The sequence below is a fragment of the Raphanus sativus genome, chromosome 9, assembly GCF_000801105.2.
Source record: "Raphanus sativus cultivar WK10039 chromosome 9, ASM80110v3, whole genome shotgun sequence".
Lineage (NCBI taxonomy): Eukaryota > Viridiplantae > Streptophyta > Magnoliopsida > Brassicales > Brassicaceae > Raphanus > Raphanus sativus.
The window spans coordinates 3,356,155-3,374,531 of record NC_079519.1 but is presented as its reverse complement, the minus strand read 5'-3'; the positions used below and the strand labels follow the sequence as shown (position 1 = coordinate 3,374,531).

General features: G+C 38.2%; 2 protein-coding genes and 1 long non-coding RNA gene across 10 annotated transcripts; 1 reads left to right on the top strand and 2 right to left on the bottom strand.

Moving 5' to 3' along the window:
• Positions 1-4,013: 4,013 nt before the first annotated feature.
• Positions 4,014-6,056, bottom strand: LOC108841531 (uncharacterized). Of its 8 annotated transcripts, none has more exons than XR_008938767.1 (7): positions 5,893-6,056; positions 5,524-5,671; positions 5,318-5,390; positions 4,821-5,128; positions 4,613-4,754; positions 4,414-4,547; positions 4,014-4,323 (listed from the first exon to the last, which is right to left on the bottom strand). It is a non-coding gene; the product is annotated as an uncharacterized LOC108841531 (long non-coding RNA). The 8 variants fall into 8 exon arrangements; XR_008938768.1 differs by having other exon boundaries at positions 4,821-4,986; positions 5,062-5,128; positions 5,524-6,045; XR_008938764.1 differs by having other exon boundaries at positions 4,821-4,986; positions 5,057-5,128; positions 5,524-6,043.
• Positions 6,057-14,763: 8,707 nt separating this feature from the next.
• Positions 14,764-16,708, top strand: LOC108828150 (F-box protein At1g70590). The gene is made up of 4 exons (XM_018601739.2): positions 14,764-15,407; positions 15,500-15,633; positions 16,067-16,249; positions 16,433-16,708. The coding sequence occupies exons 1-4, from the start codon at positions 14,870-14,872 to the stop codon at positions 16,601-16,603; spliced, it is 1,026 nt and encodes a 341-aa protein (XP_018457241.1). The 5' UTR covers positions 14,764-14,869; the 3' UTR covers positions 16,604-16,708.
• Positions 16,709-17,388: 680 nt separating this feature from the next.
• On the bottom strand, positions 17,389-18,032 carry LOC108828151 (60S ribosomal protein L27a-3). The gene has a single exon (XM_018601740.2). It carries the CDS (start codon positions 17,964-17,966, stop codon positions 17,526-17,528), a length of 441 nt encoding a protein of 146 aa, XP_018457242.1. The 5' UTR covers positions 17,967-18,032; the 3' UTR covers positions 17,389-17,525.
• Positions 18,033-18,377: the final 345 nt, after the last annotated feature.

The window sequence follows — 18,377 nt, the reverse complement described above, 5'->3', positions numbered from 1 at the left end:
ATGGTGATGGAAGTTCTTAGCTCTTTATTGTTACTTTTTAGCTCTCTCTGTTTAGTCGGTTGGTCGAAGATCAATGTTATTAGATCAGGCAGCCTAGTGACGAAGGAGATAGGAATGAGGCTAGAGATCTTGTTTCTTGAGAGCCAAGATTTCTTCAAAGAAACCATCGTCAAGAAATAGTCGTAGGTATTTAACCAGAGAACGGGTTGCTTGAAAAATAAATAAATTTTAGATAGTCGAATGGCTAATACTGGGTATTTAACTGGAGAAAAAATTTAAAATTAAACAACAATGATAAGTTTTTTAAAAAAAACTAAATAAATCCAAGTATGAAGTTATGTGTGAATGAGAATAAAAATTGAATGATGTTTGGATAGAATCTTTCTTTTGAGTTCTCCTCTTGTGGTTTTGTGTGATCTTAAATCTCACTTCATTTCATGCTTTTACTTGATCTCTTACTCGCCCTTTGAAATGCTTGATGTATTCGATTGATTTGTTGAAGTAGAAATTTGTTGCGGGTGATGAATTGAGTTGTAGCTTGCCTGCAAAATACTATATATTATTGGTTCGGTGACGGGGAAATAAATTGATTTGTTCAACATTTTCATTTGTTTGTAAAAGATTATTTACCTTTAAAAAGATTAGGAATTATCCTTGTGAAGATGACAACTTTAAATTTCCTATATTTCTTCTTCTGTAGGATGCTAAAATCTGCTGCTTGCTTATTGCACAATATGAGCTTAACCATCGTCGTCCTGAAATAAAGTTGTATTGACGAAGAAGATTTGTGATTTTGTTGCTTTCTCTTGTCTAGAATTACCTATTTAGCAACAGATCAACTGTGACCCATGTATTCCCCTCTAGAAGGTATGGACTTGTTTTTTGCATCACGAGTATTTGTCCAACAACATCTGCACATGGTTTTTCTTTTCCTTTTTAATTACGATACCATGTTTGTTTAATAGAAATTGTGCTAAGTGATTTACCTGGTAAGTAGGTGGGTGTAGTGGCTAAATGCAGTAGACTTTCGTAATTTTGAGGAGAGAAGTTTTGAACTGGAAAGATTGGACATATGTCCGTAACTTTCAACATCCTTGTTGCTTGGTCGATCCGAATGTAATACGGGAGTTAGATGAGTTTTCGTTGGCGTGAATTGTGTAGGACGAAGAATCCTGGTAATTCATATATATCTCATTCGGCTAAATAATATGGGTCATTTGGCTTAATGTTTCTGCGGAACCGACCTTCCAATAGGTGTTCATAAATTTGAACAATTATTGTGTCAAACCAATATTTTAAACCAAATATTATTAAATTGGAAATCTACATACATATGTATATGTACAATTTTAATATAGGGCTTAAATGGTGGTCGTAGCAGAGGAAGCCTGTGCAAATCTGGGTATTATGAATATGGTAATTTATGATGTCCCAAATACTCCTTATACATATCGTGATGGGGAGATTTGAAATCCCTTCTCAAAGTTGGTTGATTGTTTGAGGAATGCGATGCACGGAAAATGTCACTATAAAACATGAAATTTTGATCAAGGGTATACATTCATGATTTGGCATCCTATCAACAATAATATCTATTTATATATACTATTTTGATATTATTATGTAAATCTCATAAAATTAGGTATATAGAATGCTTAATGTAAGCAACATATCCAATTTTTTAGGTTTAAAATTTAGAACAAAATATAACTAATTATACTATATTTACAATATATTTATTATTTTCTGATTTTTTAGGATATCTTTCGTTATTATAATATTTACCATATTATTAAAGTATAAGAACATTTGGTTTTACACAGAATCATAATCAGTCGGCAAGGTTAAGTACTCTAGATGAATGGACATGAATCTCAATAGTTGCAGAAGGATTGTAATTTAAAAAAAAAATACGGGTCAATTAATCATCTCCTAACTCAAATATGTCCATAATAAATATATTAGTTTGACCAGTTTGTAAATGTTTTTACATTTTATAGAAAGGAATAAGAATAGGTTGAGGTGTGTAAATATTAGAAAAACCGATATAGAGATCTATTAATTTGATTGTAGTTTCTGCATAGTTTATTTTGATGTTATTATAAGATAAATATAAGTTTAAATATATGCATAACACTTTAAATTTAAATATATGCATGAAAATCTAAGTTTAACCATATGCATGACAGTTTGAAAGTTTAATAGCCAAATTGTTTATTATTTGATTGAAAATTATTAATTTTAATTACATATAAGATTAATAAAAAATATGGACTTCATGTAATAAGTAACAGATAACGAATATTGTTCTTTTAAACTAATACGTTTTTCTACGATGGTTTGTTAATCTTTAACTTAAAAAATTTGGTTTATTATTGTTGGTGATGTATACAGATCATCCAATCAGTTTTCTTTTTCTTTTTGAGAAAGGACCTTCGGAGCATCCAATCAGTTAATCTCTTTTATTTTTCACAACATAACTTGCCTCTGTTACAAAAGAAAAACATTTGCAAGTTAAATTGTTTTAAGAACTGATTATTATATTTGTGTGGGTGTCGGGTGTACATATTGGTCATTTTACAATAAACACCAACACACCGGCCACATTTTACTTTTAAATTTACTACAACTTTGCATATATCTAGGTATTTCTCTGGTCAAAAGCCGATAAAATCCAATAAATATATGGATTTTAATTTAAAATCAAAATAAACATAGAAAGAGATAATTTGATAAATACCCTATTTATTATTTATTTATTTTTTTGAAAATTACCTTTTATATTATGTATAACTGGTAAGACATTTTAATCCTAATTTTAATTACATTAAAACGTAAATTTTAAATTTTAAATTCGAGTTTGTCATTTTGATGTTTGAAATTGATATATGTTTGAGATAAATACATATTAGTATTTTTACAAACAACTGGATAAATTTTCTGAAAAAGATTTTATACAACAACATTGTAATAATATTTATATTCCTTATTCATACAATTTTTTAAACGTTGTCCAATAAATGAATAATTATTATTATAATTTGTTATTAGACTTTGATCCGCACATATGTGCGTGTCGCTTTTAATTTTTTAAATATATAATTTAATATAATATAGATTATAGTTATAAAATTTATAAAAGTATAATATTTTTTTTATTTTTCTTCTCTAATAAAATTTTATTTAAAATCAAAACATTAAATCATTAAAAAGTTAGCAATATTTTGTTAAAAAAAATTCTCAACATTTTTTAAAATTAAATTTTAAATTTTCAGTTAAAATTGATTTATTATTAATATCTTTATGATTATTAAGGATTTTTAGAAATGTTGTATATTTAATAGATTATGTAAACAATCAAATATATGTAATTAATAAAATGAACCTAGTATGACTTTTTCAAGGTAGATAAAAATTGTACTTTTAAAAAAAAGAAAAGATGAGTTCAAACGAAATTAGGTTTCCAAAGCTAAGAAAAAAACACTGAATCTAAATGAAACTAAGATTGAACATTCAAAATCCGATTAATCTGAAGAAACAGACACATATTTTTTCAAATACTATATTTTTTTGAGCTAATTCTTGTTGGAATTGAAAAGTTTCCATGTCTGTACACCTGAATCACTTCTCTCTGGTTTCACTTTCCATCCACCAACAATATAAAGAGAAGGAGTTAGTCATTCACTGATAAACCTCAAACATGAAACATGGAGATAATGACGGTGAAGGAATTGTCTGGGTAATGTTTTGTGGTGCAATCTCCGCCTCAAACTTAACAGAACAGCTGAGTCCAATAGTATGTTACAGTGCAAACAAAATAATGTTGACTGGAACGGTGGATGTTTGCCGGAAGCACCTGTTCGTCAAGGAGATAGTAAGCACCTGGTGAGAGGTGGCAATGATGAGAATACATGTTTAATATGATAACTGTCCCATGTTTCCCAGAGTAGACTGCAGGTGGAGCTGGATACTTCTCAGCATGATGAACCGGGTCATTCCTTGATGGGAAGTAATTGAATTGTAACTGAGCTTCTTGTAAGATAACAATATTCTAGCTTCAAGTTCAATATAAAGGTACTGATACTGTAAAAAGGCATAAATATACACTGTAAAGAGCCATATACATGTGTTTAGATGTTTTAATGCTGAGGAGTACCCTTCTTCACAAGTATACTGTAAACTCGGTTCACTTTGGTCGGATAAATCTTCAACAGGCTGTATGCATCCAACTTTTTCGTCATATTCCCTTTGAATATCTCATTGTAGTTCACTTGCTGCATTCTATAGATCATTCGCCTCGTTGCACAGTGATAGACGCTGCTCCTGCAAAAACAAATAAATAACTCTTCTTTCAGTTACAACACAAAACTCATCTCACATTTTTTCCCCGTATTTAGTATCTCAAACACTTACAACTGTGAGACAGCAGCTGCAACTCCATGAACTCTTAACGGGTCCATATCATTCACATAGCTTTAAAAGGCTTGCATAGGAGGTGTAGACCCCATTTCCCTTTGTTCTCTCGCGTCCTCTTCTTCTATACCTCTCTGCTTCAGCCAATATCGTGTCACATCCAAATAACCAAACATATAGATAGTAGCAATGTCTTTACCTTGAAATATTTGAGCCCGTTTGACCATGTAGTCCACGCCCACAACACTTTGAGTAGCTCATCGTGGTCTTCTTTTGAATGAAATGACATAAAGCTGGAAACTTTGTCATCTATTTCACATTCCAAACAGAGAAAGAAGCACCTTTCAAAAGAAAAAAATAAGAGAAGCAAACATCTTTAGAGAAATTGGATTGCAAGAGATACATACCAGAAGAGAAGGAAGAACAATCTACTATGAACTTCCAACTCCAAGCAGCATTACTGACTTCTCTTGGGTGACAAATTAATCCACGTTGATGTGACTGGATTAAAACTCTTGACCCGATGAGTAACATGTCAACGAACTGCAAGCACTATATCAGAAAGAGAGAGAACTAAACACAGATTTCACGTCAGACACGCTAGATCACAACTTTAAAGCGAATGGAGGGAAAAGAATCAGACCTTACATGGAGCTAGCTCCTTGTTCTCTTCATACAAAGTCTCATAGACCTGGTGTTCACAGCCTTATCCTTTCTACAAACAAAGAGAAGTACAAAACATTAATAACTGATCCTACAATCATGACTTGAAGCACCATTAGAGCAATTCCCAAACACTCGTTGTTCCCCAAAATTACACATGAGCTCAAATGTCACATATAAACCTAAACACCAAAATCTTAAATCTTATCCAAACATGATGAAGTTTGTAAGTGAATTATACCTCGCACAAAAGCATAGCTTCTTCAGAAGACCACCATCCTCACTTGAAATCCGAGTTTAAGTATGTATATCATCTGTTAACAAAATATTCATAGCTGGGTTAAAGAAAAACACTTGTGGTTCCAACACAACAAATAAATCTTTTGTTTACAGGAAACAGATTAGCATAATCATTTATATCAGTTTGATTAAAATTGATTGACCAACCTTCTTCGGGATCTCTCTGTTTGCGGGAACTGGATTTTTTACTGCATATATTCTCGACGGGTAGACGAAGGTGAGAGACGTCACATGGTAAGAACCTTGATGATGATGATTCAGCGGTGAAGGAGCTTCGAAGGCGACTGAGCTTTTACTGGAGGAATTGCATTTTCGATTTGACGATGGTTGAGTAAAAGTAGAGATCATGCAGTTAGGTATAGAATAAAGTGCCAATGGAGAGTTGGGATTTAAGGTTGATTTAGGTTAAAACATATAGCTTTATATAGGAGAAGGATCATAGAGAGGTGGAAAGAAACATTCGAGAATGGTTTAAAGATCATCATTTATTGAGAAGGTTATAAAAAAAAATCTTACATCGGAGAAGATGAAGTGGAAACGTCTAGAGAGAAAAACTGGAAACATGAAACAATGTAGGTTTCTCTGTCCATTCTTCACATGGGCTGGGATAGGCCAAACTGATAATTTTTATAAAGCCCATACGAAAGTTCACTATATTTCAAGTCATATTTGACGTTGCCGAAATCAGACCTCCTATTGGTCGATTTTTTTTGTCTTGTGGACAGCTTTTCCATCAATCTTATTCACCTATTAATATAGTTAGATTATGAAAACGAAGAGATAAAGTATAATCACATTATGAAAAAACAAGAGATATAATATCATTAAATAAAGTATATCACTATCGAATCTTTGATTATATATGAAGTTTATACACGGGAGAATAAAAGTAATCACCGCTATATATTAAACTAATAATTAAAGAAAACAGAGAGTCCCACCAGATCAAAATATTCCACACTTTTTTTCTTCTTCTCCGTCTCTTTCTTTTTGGCACGTTCTCCTCAAAGCTTCAATTATATACAGTTAAAGAAACCCTAAACTCAACCTTCTCTTATTGTTCCTTTTCCTGATATAGAGATAATGATAAGTAGTTATAGATAATGACATATATTGTATTTGTACTTATCGTTTCCTAAGATATCTAGGTTACTCTCTTGTATATAAACTCTACCTTGTACGTTAATAAAGTCAATACAGTTCATATTCATTACATGGTATCAGAGCAAAACGATCTTATACCTAAAATTTTTTTTACTCGTGATTAACGTGTTCTATCATGACTACTTCTACTATTGATTCTTCTACGTCTACTGGTGCTATCACGTCCGCTTCTACTGATTCCTTGACTACTACTACGGCTGGTCTCACGGCTTCTTCTACTCCTGCAACACCATACAGTCTTCATCATTCCGATAATCCAGGCTCGCTGATCACCCCTGTGATTCTCAAGGGAGATAACTACTCTGAATGGGCAACAGAGTTTTGGAATTCCTTGCAAGCCAAGCAGAAGATTGGTTTAATTGATGGATCTATTCCCAAACCATTGACAAACCCAGATCTTGCTCGATGGACTGCTGCAAACTCTATGATCGTCGGTTGGATCAGAACTTCTATTGATCCTACTGTTCGCTCTACTGTGAGTCATGTACCTGATGCCTATCTACTGTGGGAATCTCTTAAGAGGCGATTCTCTGTTACTAATGGTGTTCGCAAGCATCTCTTACAAGATGATATCACCAATTGCAAACAGAACGGAGATACTGTCTTGCAATATTATGGCCGGCTTTCTAAACTATGGGAGGAGTTACAGAACTTCCAAACTACTCAACCATGCACCTGCACTGCTTCTACTACTATTGAGAAAGAGAAAGAAGACGCCAGAGTTCATAAGTTCTTATTCGGACTTGATGCATCTCGGTTTAGCGCCATTCGCTCTCAAATTATCGATGAAGATCCACTTCCTGATCTCAACTCCGTTTATTCTCGAGTGATACGGGCTGAACAGACCATTCTCACTACTCGATCTTCTGAGATAAATCAAGACATCATCGGTTTTTCGGCTAAAACAGAGTCAACACCGACTGTTTCTTCTTCTGCAACCCGGAACCGTGATCCAAACCGCTTCTGTACACACTGCAATCGCAAGGGTCATGAGTCCTCCGAGTGCTTTCTACTGCATGGTTATCCCGACTGGTACAATGAGCAACAACGCTCTGCTCAGTCTTCTACTTCTCGTGGTCGTGGCGGACGATCAACTACCTCCGGACGTGGTCGTGGACGCTCTAATTCTCGTCCTCCTGCACCCGCTTTCTCAGGCAATGCGACAGCTTCATCTGAACAGATAGCTTCTCTCATTGCACTCCTACAGAGTCAACAAACTCAACTCTCTACCGATAAGATGTCTGGTAAAACTAAGTTAACAGATGTTATTATTGACACAGGCGCCTCTCATCACATGACTGGCGATATAAGTCTATTGCATGATATTCGTGATATACTTCCTTCCTCTGTTAGGTTCCCGAATGGTCGTGCAACTCATGCAACACGATCAGGAACACTACGTCTTAGCACAGACTATTCCTTATTTGATGTTCTATATGTTCCTGATTTCGATTGCACCTTGATCTCAGTTTCTAAACTCCTCAGACAAACGGGTTGTATCGCTATCTTTACTGATACTCTTTGTGTTTTACAGGACCGTTTTACGAGGACCCTGATTGGAGCAGGTGAGGAACGAGAGGGTGTGTATTACTTCACGGGTGTTACAGTTGCTCGAGCACATCGTACTGGCGCAGAGAAACAGTCTTCTTCAGTCCTTTGGCATCGTCGACTTGGACACCCTTCCTACCAAGTGTTATCTTCTTTACCGGTTTTAGATGGTTTTCAGTTTAATTTCGAACACACAAGTCCGTGTGATATTTGTTTTCGTGCTAAGCAAACTCGTGACAGTTTTAAAGAAAGTTTCAATAAAGCTTCAGAACCTTTTGCACTTATTCACTGTGATGTATGGGGTCCCTATCGAACTCCTGCTTCTTGCGGCTCTGTTTACTTTCTTACTGTTGTTGATGATTTCTCACGATCAGTTTGGCTTTACTTAATGCTGGAGAAATCACAAGTTGCTAGCTTACTACAAAATTTCTGCGCTATGTCTGTCCGACAGTTTGACAAGCCTGTTAAGACTGTCCGAACAGACAACGGTACTGAATTCATGGTTCTTAAAGCTTACTTTCGTTCACAAGGCATTCAGTTACAGACTTCCTGCGTTGACACACCTCAGCAAAATGGCCGCGTCGAGAGAAAACATAGACATATTCTTAATGTAGCACGCGCATGTCTTTTCCAAGCTCGTCTTCCGGTCAGCTTTTGGGGTCAGAGTGTTCTCACGGCAGCTCATTTAATCAATAGGACTCCGACTCGTCTACTCCAGGGAAAGTCTCCTTATGAAGCTCTCTTCGGTTCACCTCCTAACTACGAGGCTCTTCGGGTCTTCGGTTGCTTGTGCTACGCGCATACTCGTTCTAAAACTAAAGATAAGTTCAGTTCTCGTAGTCGTAGATGCCTATTCGTCGGCTATCCTTACGGCAAGAAGGCGTGGAACCTCTATGACTTGGACACAAACGACTTCTTTACAAGCCGCGACGTCACATTTGTTGAAACAGAGTTTCCTGGTTTTGATGACCAGTTACATGTCTCTCCTCCTCTTGCCCAAACAGATGATTACTTTGATGATTGGCTTCTTCCCTCGTCTCTACCTACTTCTACCATCACCACAACTCCTTCGTTTCCGCCATTAGTTCCTCCTACATCGGTACCTTCTACCTCTATTGCGCCTACGGAACGGCAGCAACAGGACAATATGAACTCTGTCTCTACTCCCCCTGTTGCGATTACTACTACCTCTGCTAATATACCTAATGCTTCCGCTATTCCTGCTACAACTACTCCTACTTCTATTCCTGCTGCAACCTCTACTCCTACCTCTCCGATGACAGTTCCATCAGCTACCACCCCCGTTACCTCTGTTTCTCCTTCTCACACACCACCTGTTTCTCCTACTAGAGTTCTACCCTCTATACCTCCTACTGAACCTCCTTCTCCAGGTCTCCCTGTTGTACTTGGTCGTGGTCATCGAGAAAGAAAACCTTCGGTTCTTCTTAAGAACTACATTGCTCATGCAATCTACACTCCTAATACACACTCTTCTCAATCTCCACCTGTCTCTGATAACGGTTCTTGTACTACGGCTCCAGGTAACACTCTCTACCCCATCACCGATTATTTGTCTGACGTTACTTTCTCGGATAGCCACAGAGCTTTTGTTGCAGCGGTTACTCTAGCTGTCGAACCGCGTTCATACAATGAAGCTGTCCAACATGAAGTATGGCGTAACTCTATGTCTGATGAACACGCTGCGCATATTGAGAACGGTACTTGGGATGTTACGTCTCTTCCTCCTGGCAAGAAATGCATCATTAGCATGTGGGTCTACAAAAATAAATACAATCCTGATGGTACTATATCTAGACACAAATCTCGCCTGGTCGCTTGTGGTAACAAACAAAAGGAGGGGATTGATTACAAAGAAACTTTTGCTCCTGTTGCTAAACCGTCTACTGTCCGTATTCTACTACAGATAGCCGCTGCTAGGAAGTGGGAAGTTCACCAAATGGACGTCCATAATGCGTTCTTACATGGTGATCTCCAGGAAGAAGTTTATATGCGCTTGCCTCCTGGTTTTCAAGGCTCTGATCCGACTAAGGTTGGTCGTCTTCGGAAGTCCATCTATGGACTTAAACAGGCACCTAGGTGTTGGTTCTCCAAACTTAGCGATGCTCTACTCTCCTATGGCTTTGAACAGAGTCATTCTGACTACTCCCATTTCGCATTTATACGAGGCAATATTGATCTGCACATTCTAGTTTACGTTGACGACTTCGTTATAGTCTGCAACAATCTCTCTACTCTGCATAAGTTCAAGGCTTATCTTGGTACTTGTTTTCATATGAAGGATCTCGGCAAACTCAAGTATTTTCTTGGCATTGAAGTAGCTCGTAGTAGCGATGGAATTTTCCTTTCTCAAAGAAAGTATGCCCTTGACATTGTTACTGAGACAGGTCTTCTTGGTTGTAAACCTGCCTCCACTCCTATGGAGCTTAATCACAAGCTTTTAACAGCAGATGGTCCTCCCGTCTCCGATGTTAAAGCCTATCGGCGCCTCATTGGAAGATTGATCTACCTTACTTTTACTCGTCTTGAGCTGTGCTACTCGGTCCACATCCTGTGTCAGTTCATGCATTCTCCTCTACAACCTCATTGGGACGCCGCGTTAAGAGTGGTGCGATATCTGAAAGGGTCTCTGTCTCAAGGTGTTCTTCTCCGTTCAGATTCTGATCTCCGAGTCACAGCCTATTGCGACGCTGATTGGGGTTCATGTTCTCTTTCTAGGCGTTCTATCAGTGCATACATAGTTCTACTTGGCAACTCTCCTGTCACTTGGAAGGCTAAGAAACAGGACGTCGTCTCCGCCTCCTCTGCTGAAGCAGAGTATCGTTCGATGGCTTATGCTCTACGCGAACTGAAATGGGTCAAACAGGTGCTTGTAACATTTGGCATCGATCACAAGGAGCCTATGCGCTTATTCTGCGACAGCAAATCCGCGATCTACATAGCTGCAAATCCTGTATTTCATGAGAAGACTAAACATATGGAGCGTGATTGTCATCAAGTTCGTGATGCTGTCAAAGCTAAGCTAATCACTACTGAACATATCACTACTAAGGAGCAACCTGCAGATATTCTTACCAAAGCTTTGCCTACTCCTACATTTGTTTACTTGCTGTCCAAGTTGGGGATTCTCGACGTCTCCCGCCAACTTGAGGGGGGGTATAGAGATAATGATAAGTAGTTATAGATAATGACATATATTGTATTTGTACTTATCGTTTCCTAAGATATCTAGGTTACTCTCTTGTATATAAACTCTACCTTGTACGTTAATAAAGTCAATACAGTTCATATTCATTACACCTGAGAAAAAAAAACTCAAGAGAAAAAAAACTTTCCCGCTCAAAAGTTTTACAAGTTAAATAGTAGTATTTAATACACCTCTTTTATTTTTCTCTGTTTTTAGGTCAGAAGTTTCTTGGATCAGGCCATGGAGAAGTCTAATGCAGTGACGATCTCGGTGAAAGCTCCGATTGATCCAAAACCGGAGAAAGAAGAGAAGAAAGAAGAAGAAGATGGATTCACAACTCCAACAGGGCCGCAATTTAAAATTCCGCCGCCGGTTAAGTGTCCTCCGGCTCCGAGGCGCAGCATCAACCGGAAAACGATCGACAAACGCCGGAGAAAATCTACCGGACGGAGGCTTACTTCTGTCAAAGCTCAAGACTTGAACACTATCTTTGCAAGAACACAGACATAGTTGGAGAAAGACTCCTGAGTTGCATATTTTAGTTGTTTTAGTGCGTACGTTAATGACTTCTTAACCGAAGAAATATCAGGGGGTTTTAATTTTATGCTAAGTATGTGTTTTTAGGTTACAACTTTATCTTGACTTCTTTCTTTATTGTATATTAATTAGTCTTATCGATCATTGTATTATAGATGATGATGCAACTCCTTCAGTTAGTGAACATCCTATACTTAACTTTCATCCTGCAAAACAATAAGGTTGAAGAAAAGGTATCGAGTCTTTTGATCTAGTATGTTCTGACCATAACATGTTACACTCTGTTTTCTCTGGAGACTTGAACTTGAATTCATAGTTTGAATCATTCTTTTCTTATTCCTATGTTGCATAACTATTTATCATAAATTTATTTGCTTACGATGAACAGATTCAACTTAAGGATATTCAGTTCACCACAAGTTTCCTTTTTTTGGGTTAAACCTCCAAAATCAACAATATTTGGTAAACTAGACAAAAGTTCGTTTCAATCCAATTTAACTTCTTAAAACAAACTAATGAAAAGCTTTCGAGTTTTGAGGAAAATATTTTGTCAAAAAAAAAAAAGTTTTGAGGAAAATATTCAAAACTAGGGAAAGTTGACCCACACGGCCACACAACTCAAACTACTTGAAGTCTAAATAGAGGTCTATATCATGTTTGGTAATGGTGAGTAAATTGAATAGTCAGAGCTTCGAGCTGAATAGAATCCAATGCATTATTACAACGTCAATAATTGACTTTATATTGTTATTTCATTTTATAGGAGATTTTTGTATTTATTTTTCTATTTCTTTCAGAGATTTCATATTGTAGTTTTTTTTTTGAACTCCGCTTCATATCATAGTTATTGCCATGAGGAATAATTTGATTCACAACCAAACCTCCATACCTTCGGCGACTGTGTTCAGTAACATCGACAGGGAGTTTAGAAACATCATCTCTACAAGGAGAAAGAGAAAGCAATTTGAACAGCTAATGGCTATATGGCTAAAATAGGTTAATATGCTTGCAGTTTGTAAATTGTGTCCCATTTTGTTTTTTATTTGTTTTTTGCCAAGATGGTTCACTAAGATTTTCTTTGTACTATCTATTATTCATCTACAATATTTACAATTTAGCAAAAAAAGTTATTGCCATGAGAAATTGTAGTATCATGCAAACTTTTTTTAGACAAATCACATTTTGTAGGAAAGTTTTAGACAATCACGTTCTGTAGTTCTTTTATAGAGTGGCCGAACCTTTTTTTATCCACATTGATCAATCAAACCTATTTGTTACTAGTTGAGCTAGTATTCATACCAAAGAAAACAATGTCCAGCAAAGTTTCTTTTATACTGTTGTATGATGTTTTATGCAGCAATTATGATTTAAATACTCGAGGTAATTCCCTAACCAAAGTATTTAAATAAAATTGGTCTATCATTATTTTCTGCTCAAAATGTGGTTTGCTTTGGAATTGAAATTTGAATGCGTAAAATTCCACAGTTTAAGAATTTTTGTTTGGTTCAAATTTTTTAACATTTGCACCAAAAAAGAAAAATTCCACAGTTCCGTATATATTTGTGTTTGGCAAAACTAGTTGACGTGTGTGATCAAGAAACCAGCACTTTTCATGTGTAACAAAAAGAGAGCGACTGTGTGAATGGTTAAAATGTTATTTTATTCAAAAAGTTATTATCACACAACAGGAAAACAGCATTTCAAACTATTTAAAAAACGTACACACTGCAGAAACGAATGATGATGCAACATAACAATAGTGCAAAAAACATCACCATCAACCATAAAAACGCCATAGGATCTCCGTCACCGCCCTATCAGCACTGACAATAAATCAGCCTACGCTGGACCCATGATTTTTATACAGGTTAATTTCTTCATATTTAATGATGAAAGATTTACGTACACTCACCCTCTCTCTAGAAATTCTCTCTGGCTTCTCTCTAGTTTTCCCATCGTGAACAGTGGCTCCGGTCGATGGGTGGGCTACCACAGCCACCGTCGGTCCGGTCTCCTTTGTTTTTCTCGTGCTTTCTTTTATCTTTAGCCTAGATTTATCTTCTTGTTTTCTTTTTGGTTTTTTTCTGTCTCCGGCGCCGCACCTCCTATCGGTGGACGGCCGGCTAAAGTCTCTGCCGTTGCATCTATCCAATTACGATGAACGGTCGGCTCTTGGTTTCCGCGTCGGATGGTCTTTGCGTTTTGACGGCGGCTCTGATGAAAGTTTTAGGGTTTTCTCCCTGTGTCTCGGTGGTGGTTCTTGGTTTTGCTGTCGGTTGAGAACCCGGACTGATGGGTCTATCCGGTGAAAGAGGCGATGGTGTTGTTACAAGGTTACATTTGGTGTCTATTTCTTGCCTGGAGGAGAGCTCGGTACGGTTCCGGTGAAGCTCTCCGTGGAAGAATAGACGAAGAAGAGAGGTTAGTGAGCTCCAGAAATGGTGAGATCCGGCGAATCGGTGGTAACCTCGTCGGTTCAGGCAAGCACCGACGACTTGAGTCTTGATGTGATGTTTCGGATCTCGAAGGAGGAGTGGGTGACGCGGCAAGCGCGTGAGGTTAGAGTGCAACGCGTGGGCCGTTGCGAGAGTGGTTTGACGCGTGGGCGTCGTTTCGGTTAGGGAATGATATTTCTTCTAATTTTAAAATATCTTATTTGACACTCACAAATACCTTATTTATATAAAATATTAAACAAAAAACTTTAGCAATGATATTTCTTCTTCTAATTTTAAAATAGGGAACATAAATACACAACAATAAATTTCAGGCCCAGCCCAAAACAAAATACCAATGGCACATCGTGTTTGTTTGATTGTTGTCCACTTCAGTTGAATTTTCCACGTGTCAGCGTAAGATCTCTTAGATTAACTGTTACTCATCGCACAACCGTTCGATTAAATAAGAAAAAGAAATAAAACAAACGCGGAAAAAAAAAAGAAAGGAAGAAAAAAAAGCGAATCCGTTTACTTACCTCTCTTGACTCCACGCGAAAAAAATCGACGCGGTGGTCTTTCGTCGGAGAAGGAGAAGAAGAAGATGAAGCAGAGGACATGGCCATGCCCATCCGAAGGATCTCGATTCACCTCCCTTCCCTTTTCAAAACTCCACGAGAAACGAAGCAGATTCTCCTCCTCCTCCTCCATCAAAGCAACGGCGTCAAAGTCAACCTCCCCGCCTCCACCATCGCACGACGACACCGCCGGAGACTTCTCGGCCCTCCCCTTCGACATACTGACGAAAATCGCGGCGCCGCTGAGCCTGCCGAACCTCCAGGCGGCGTCGTCGGTGTGCAGGTCGTGGAGGGAGGCGCTCCTCCCGCTGAGGGAGTCGATGCTGCTCCTCCGGTGGGGGAAACGGTTCAAGCACGGGCGTGGAGGCGTCAAGGCGAATCTGGACAAGGCGCTTGACTCGTTTCTGAAAGGAGCCGCGCGTGGATCCACGCTCGCGATGGTCGACGCGGGGCTCGTGTACTGGGAGAAAGGGGAGAAGGAGAGAGCGGTGGGGTTGTACCGGAGGGCGGCGGAGCTTGGTGATGCCGTTGGTCAGTGTAATTTGGGGATCTCTTATCTCCAAGGTATAACGGATTCTTGATTTTTTAAGGTGTTGTTGTAATTTAGGGATTAGAGTTTGAATTTTGGTTCCTTTTCTTTTTTTTTTAATCTGCAGCTCAACCCTCAGATCCTAAGGAAGCGATGAAGTGGTTGAAACAATCTGCAGAAAATGGTTATGTTAGAGCACAGTATCAGATAGCTCTTTGTCTACACCAAGGCCGTGTCGTGCAGACCAATCTGCTAGAAGCTGTATGTTGCCTTCTCTCTTATCTAGTTGAGATTCTAAATATAGAATGAAAGTTGCGTCTTTATGTATATTGATGGCTGGCTGCACACACTCAATGGAGTCTGATAATGCTATGTTTGTTAGTTCATTTGTGGAAATGCTTTTTCTTGTTGTTGTTATTCACAAATATGAAGCTGTATGTGCATTCTTATTCTTCTGATTCTTTCTTTCTTTGTCTAGTTGAGTTTCTATATATATATATGTCTTCATGTGATGGGGTGCCGCAATCTCGATTAAATTGCATCTTTTTGTATATTTATTGCCGCAAATACTCAGTGTAATCTGTGTTTGGACATGTGCCATAAGTTCATTTGTGGAAATGTTTTGACTTGTGTCTTATCCAGAAGGCTTTAGTATCTTTCATGTGATTGGATTTTTTTTTTTCCTTTTTGATAGACTAAATGGTACCTAAAGGCAGCAGAAGGTGGGTATGTACGAGCTATGTACAACGTTTCGCTTTGTTACTCGGTTGGGGAAGGGTTACCACAAAACCGTAAGCTAGCAAGAAGGTGGATGAAACGCGCAGCTGATCACGGCCATAGTAAAGCTCAGTTTGAGCACGGCCTTGCCCTATTCTCTGTAAGCATCTCACCTCAATCAAAACGGACACCATTCTTAGAATTCTACTTTTGATATAGATCATGTATAGAATTGGATTTCGATTTTAGGTTTTTTTTTTTTTGGCAACGATTTCGATTTTAGGTTTATGTGAGTAGAATTGGAGATTGAGCTGATGAATATTTATATGATTTTGATGAGCAGGAAGGAGCGCTGTTGAAAGCTGTGATGTACTTAGAACTCGCTCAGCGTGGTGGAGAAACGGGTGCGGGTCACGTCAAGGAAGTTATACACCAACAGCTTTCTGCAACAACTTCTCGTGATCATGCCATAAACCAAGCCAATAACTGGCGTGCGTTGCCAGCTACTCGCTGAGATCTCATCCATCTTTTGAGTACATATACAGTGAGTGGTCATAGTATTTGGCTCTTTGTAATAACAGTTTGGTGATGCGAAATAACATATTTGAAATTTGCGCAACTTTTTCCCCAAACTTAGCAGCTAATGTGACTCGACCTTTCATAAATCCAACAACATCAACAACAAAGCTAATGAACGATAAGGGAACTAGTAGTGACGGTCCATATGAAAACAACCTTCTAACAGTACCTCTTATGTAAAATGGTTCCGTAAAAGACGAAAGAAGATTTTGGAAGAATTAAATCCTTGCAACAGCTTATTTGGAATTCTTTCAATGTTTGTCGCTTCCGGATCATATTTATACATTGAGGTTCATACGTTAAACTGGTCTTAAGGATATATAAAGAGAACATAATTTGGTGGATGTTTTACCATATCTTAACAAGTTAGTACGATGAGACACTAAATAACTGATCATGCTTGCTCAAGTTCCGAATTACAAATGTTAGAATTTCTACAACTTTACGTGACTGATACGCGCATCTAATCAACTCCAGTCTAAACAACTATTAATAACCGACACATCTAACATTTGACGAAGCGAATACATAACCACAAGAGAGAAATGCACTATGGATGCAGGAATCAGTCGAAGATGGGCTGAAAATGATCAAACCACATAAGCAGTTCTTAACCACGAATCAATTAAGATCACAATAATACCAGAATAATGAACACAATGACCTACTAAGAACGTAATCGCAATTCTAAATCCACCAAAATTACGTAAACACATCAAAAACAAGCGAAAAAAGTAAGGCAAATATTCCAGAAGCTCAATGTGATAACAACCATGTTCCAAAATCCAAAACAGGACAAGTCTTAGCAAAAACTCAAAAACAAAAAGCAAAAACAAAAGATAAATTTGCAGATAAACCTAAGCAGTGAGCACCACGGCACCACCAGCTTCCTTGATCTTCTTCTCAGCAGTCTTCGAGATCAGCTTCGCCTTCACCACAAAAGGCTTGCCCTCAGGCAAATGACCTTTCCCGAGCACCTTAAAGAACCCATGCTGCGTCACATCGATCATCGGCACCTTATCCTTGGTGGCCTTGGCCTTCACATCCTCAGGAACCAGCGACCAGAGCCTGTCAAGGTTGACGATCGGGTTGTAGAACTTGTTGCGGAGCTTGTGGAAGTACCTCATACCGACTTTGCCGAAGTAACCGGGATGGTACTTGTCGAAGAGGATCCTGTGGTGGTGCATACCTCCTGCGTTACCGCGACCTCCGGGATGCTTGCGGTGCTTCCCGATACGACCGTGTCCGGCGCTGACGTGACCGCGCTTCTTCCTGTTCTTCCTGAGTCTGGTCGTCATTTCACGGCGATCTCTCTCGACAACTTCTTTTCCTCCTGCGTGCGGCTAGGGCTTTCTGCAGATGAAGAAGCGCACATTTATATAACTAGAGGGAAGGGATGTTCACTCACTCTCTTGAGCTTTTCCTAGGGTTTACATGTTTTAGCTGGGCTCTTGAGTGATATGGGCCTAGTGCGGTATAAGAAGCCTAATCATAAAATATCTCTTTTCATTGTGAGCCTTGCTCTAGAAACGACGCCGTTGAAAGAAAAGATTTCAATGGAAGAGGAGCGTCACCGCCTAGGTTTTTTTATAGTTTGTTTGAGGGTTTAAAAGGAAAACACTGAAGTCGACACTAAACGCGGTTCCTGGATTGAACACAACGAATATGATCAAAATTGTTGAAAGTAAGCGTTGATCCATATTGATCCG

What these genes read in the sequence shown, in the direction of transcription:
- LOC108828150 (XM_018601739.2), top strand. Translation starts at nt 14,870, where the DNA reads ATGAAGCAGAGGACATGGCCATGCCCATCCGAAGGATCTCGATTCACC. An exon ending in GGGGATCTCTTATCTCCAAG is followed by an intron (nt 15,408 to 15,499) that starts GTATAACGGATT and finishes TTTAATCTGCAG; the next exon opens with CTCAACCCTCAGATCCTAAG. An exon ending in AGACCAATCTGCTAGAAGCT is followed by an intron (nt 15,634 to 16,066) that starts GTATGTTGCCTT and finishes CCTTTTTGATAG; the next exon opens with ACTAAATGGTACCTAAAGGC.
- LOC108828151 (XM_018601740.2), bottom strand. Translation starts at nt 17,966, where the DNA reads ATGACGACCAGACTCAGGAAGAACAGGAAGAAGCGCGGTCACGTCAGC.